The 3,930-nt window shown below is 47.6% G+C and overlaps 1 protein-coding gene across 1 annotated transcript in view; it reads right to left on the bottom strand.

Annotated features, from left to right (window-relative positions):
• Positions 1–565: 565 nt before the first annotated feature.
• ntmt2 (N-terminal Xaa-Pro-Lys N-methyltransferase) overlaps positions 566–3,930 on the bottom strand; it is a 7,305-nt gene continuing 3,940 nt past the window's right edge. The window contains exons 2-4 of the mRNA XM_061078935.1: positions 2,945–3,117; positions 1,010–1,262; positions 566–822 (exon numbers count right to left, since the gene is read on the bottom strand). Of these exons, the coding sequence (XP_060934918.1) occupies positions 566–822; positions 1,010–1,262; positions 2,945–3,117 (683 nt within the window). The remainder of the gene's footprint in view (positions 823–1,009; positions 1,263–2,944; positions 3,118–3,930) is intronic.

Here is a 3,930-nt window from a genome sequence, read left to right as displayed (position 1 = left end):
GTCATGTTCACCTCACATACGTTCATGCAGATCACATGTTCATCGTGCACAACAACATTTGAATCCAGTCCTCTGTGACACGCTACTGACACGTTAGTGACACAGTGTCAGTGGGAGGAGCAATCCAGCAGTAAATCTGAATTCACATGTTATTCCAATGATCCTCGGACAGGAACCAGCTTCTCCCACAGAGACCTGAGGCTCGGACGCTTCATGTCCTCGGATGCAGAACCTGCTGGAGGACAGTAAATCACCGAGTGTCTTTGTGGAGGTTTAATGTTCCACTGAAGCTTTATCTCATGTCCGTGCAGAGCAGGGAACCGGCTCCTGTCTCCATCACGTCACGCTGGGTGTCTTCTCCCCGTGCACGCCGCCGCGGCAGGATTTATCTCCTGATGACGTGAGGAGCTCTCGCTGTGTTTTTGTAGGTTTTAGAGAATCAATCACGAATCTTAAGGACTTTAGCAGAACTGGAATAACATGTGAATTCTGCTTTATGGTGGATTTTCCTCCTGGTTTTGTGAGAATCAACAATCTGAAACTTTTCACAGAACTACTGTGGCGTCTACTTCATGGCGATCATCCAGACGGGCATGATGACCTCAGGGAATCCTTCCTGCAGCTCCACCTCCAGCACCTCCAGGCCGGCCTTGCCGATGATGCACTTCATGATGTCCAGGTGGCGGCTGATGGTGCTGTCGGTGGAGTCCAGCTTGCAGCCCTGCCGCGCCATGTTGTCCTTCATGATGATGACGCCGTTTGGACGCAGGCTCTTCTTACAGCGAAACAGGAAGTTCATCAGGTCCTTGTCCGTCAGGTGACCTGAAGAAGAAGCGGGAAAAAGATTAGTTCACAGATGAATTCACAGGAATGTTTGAGTCTACGCCAAAAACTGATTATCCTGCATCGTGCATCAGCTGATTGATATGAAAATAAAGATTATTCCTGAATCGTTCCAGTGACGTGTTGAGGAGACTCTATCATGTGACCTTGACACTGAGACACTTACACGCCACCCACTGCATCCAGATGACGTCGTACTTGTTCTTCGGGGGCGTGAACTCCTGCAGGTTGTAGCAGTAGTAGGTCTCGATGCGGTCGGCGTCGTCGCCCAGGTACTCCTCGTGTGCGTGGAGCAGGAAGTGCTCCATCATGTCCGCCATTTCCATTTTCTCAAACACAGGAAGGAGGACGCCTTTGGTCACGCGCCCGATCCCGGAGCCGCAGTCCAGGGCGCAGTGCGTCCCGGCCTTACCTGGACCCTGTGGGTTCAAAACCGAACAAGTCAGCTCACGGTTTGTGATGAAACTGAGTTGAAATCACAAAACATAAGACATGAGTTTAAGTTTCTCAGAAAACCAAATGTCTGCTTCCCCGCGGCGTCTTATTTCCATTTCTCTGAGCCGGTCGGAGCCAGATGTCGGAACTCAAACGCTCCGACGCCACGAACACGGAGACGTCAGTTCCTCAGGTCAACCGACCTCTGACCTTTACCACAGGGGAACAAAAACTCTCCTCTCTTGAATCACGCTGCTTTCTCTTCCTCTTCATTTGGTATTCTGACCTCACCCCCCCCACCCCCCCACACCAGGGGCCCCGGTGTGGTTGAATGAGAGGCGGGCCCCGAGGAGCCGGTGACACCAGCTCTCTGGTGAATCACCGACATGTTGCTCAGTTTAATCTGAACACTTTCTAGATCGATTCCTTCTGCACGTTCAAATGGAGACGTCAGCTTCAAACAGGAGCTGGAAATATGGAATAATAATAATCCTGTTCTCAGCTTAAAGTATTAGATAAAATATAAATCATTTATAAAGCAAAATAACTGTTGTGTCCAGGAGCGTCAAATGTAATGATCAATAACTTTTACTTTCCTGTTTTTATTCTATTTTATTGACTAATCACTCTGAACCATAGTTATTGTCTTAACTGTGTTTTCTGTTGTGATTAGTCAGTGAAATTTTAATATATTGTGAGTCACTACATATGTGTATGTTTGAATAGTGAACTTTGCTAAGTTGTGTTTCTACTGTGTTGTTTTAATGTGTTTAAATAAATGTGTGATGTTATAGAACGGGTGAGAGTCGGTGCACAGGGTCGAAGTCACTTAGCACAACACACTGTGCTGAGTGACTTACAGGAGCTTGGATCATAATAAACAGCCACAACATGTTTAATAATATAATAAACTAACCTCTGAGCGTGACTGTGTGGAATAAGGATTTGTTGTGTTTACGTTTGCAGAAGAAGAATCAGACACTTGGTCGAGCTCCTTTAAAACGTCCAGTTTATAATTAGAGCTCCTGAAACGCTGAGCCTGCAAATAACCTGCTCTCCAAAGTCACTGCACGGAGTTAGCATCTAAAAAAAACCTCAGTCCCAGTTTACATGTGCAACACACACACACACACACGCACACACACACACACACACACACACACACACACACACGCACACACACACACACTCAGTTGTAAACCACATTAAAATTTATGAAACTGATTTTGTTAGACACAAAGAACAATTAGAAAAAGTCGCCTCCTTTTCCACCGTTGTTAAATTCGCTCTCGTAAAAAAGTGACCGCAGCAGAGAGGGCTTAGCGGCCGTTGGCTCCGCCCACTCTGCCGGGGTGTTTATGGCGCTGGCATCAAGTCGGTGACTTCACCGTAAACTGCAGCGCCGCCTCCGCCCACAAGAATCAAGACGGAGTTCTTCTTGTGGACGGAGGACGATGGATTCCTCGTCCGAAATAGACCCTGACGTGTGAATTCAGACCCAGAGACAGAAGCATCAGGAACGTGTGAGAGGAGCAGCACTAACACCCTGACCTTTGACCTTCACCGGGACAGAATCTGGGACATGTGATCACACGACAACAGGGCCTGAAGATTTGTGTTCATTTCCCGCGTGTTTGCTCTGATATTAAACGTGTTTCTCACTCACCACAAACCTCTGGAGGAACTGCCTGGATCCCTCCAGGTCCACGTGGGAGATCTCCACGAAGTCTCCCATCATGCCCTCCTCCGAGGCCTCCACGTCCTCGTAGAACTGCTGAGCTCGGTAGTAGAACTGCTTCTCGCCCTTGATGTACTCGCAGGTGACCGGGAAGAGCTTCACTGTCGAGACACATGGAGACAAGATTCAGAACCTGGGTCATAGTTTTCACTTATTAGACTTTGTGTTGAGTTTCCCTGTAAGTTCCTGGTTTCTATAAATTCACTTTGACCTGAGAGCTCGAGGGCGGGGGGGCTTCAGTGTGTTCACGAGCTCTGAGTCGGAGTTTGTTGTGTTTACTTGTTACGAGCTTTAATATTTTCATGATAACGAAACAGACAAACAGAAAAAGGACCAGATTAATAATTTAAAACGTGCAAGTTAAAAGTGAACAATGAATCACATTAAAAGCTGCTGTTTGGAGCTGATTGTGAAATTGTGTTAATTGACTTGTAAGTGATGATGTCAGCAGCATGATCAGTTAGGCTCCGCCCTCCACTGCTCCTCACTGGGTTATTTCTGTTTTTTTAAAACAAAGACGACGCTGAAACGTGAACTCAGCATCATTGTGTGATTCAGACTCGAGTGTGAAACGTTGTCGTGGATCAGATGTGAAGTTGTGAAGTTGTCGCTCCAGTGAACAGTTGTGTGTTTGCAGCGGATCAGGACGGGACAGGAAGTGCTGGATGATGATTGGATTACCACACGACTATAAATAAGTTGCCGCTGTGCTTCTCTTACGCTGGGCTCAGCTGTTCCGTGACATACGACCACGCGCTGATTGATCTGTTCGCAGCGTCGTGTGTTTACAGATGTTTCCTGTCAGCACTCGATCAAAGGTTAGAATCCCGAACGTTATGAAATGAAGTCAGCGACCTTTCACGGCCTGGGGTGGGGTGGGGGGGGTGGGGGGGTGCCTGTCAGGATCCTCCAGA

The sequence above is a fragment of the Limanda limanda genome, chromosome 9 (genome assembly GCF_963576545.1).
Source record: "Limanda limanda chromosome 9, fLimLim1.1, whole genome shotgun sequence".
Classification (NCBI taxonomy): Eukaryota; Metazoa; Chordata; class Actinopteri; order Pleuronectiformes; family Pleuronectidae; genus Limanda; species Limanda limanda.
The sequence above is the reverse complement of the archived record's forward strand: the minus strand, read 5'-3'. Positions and strand labels throughout refer to the sequence as shown.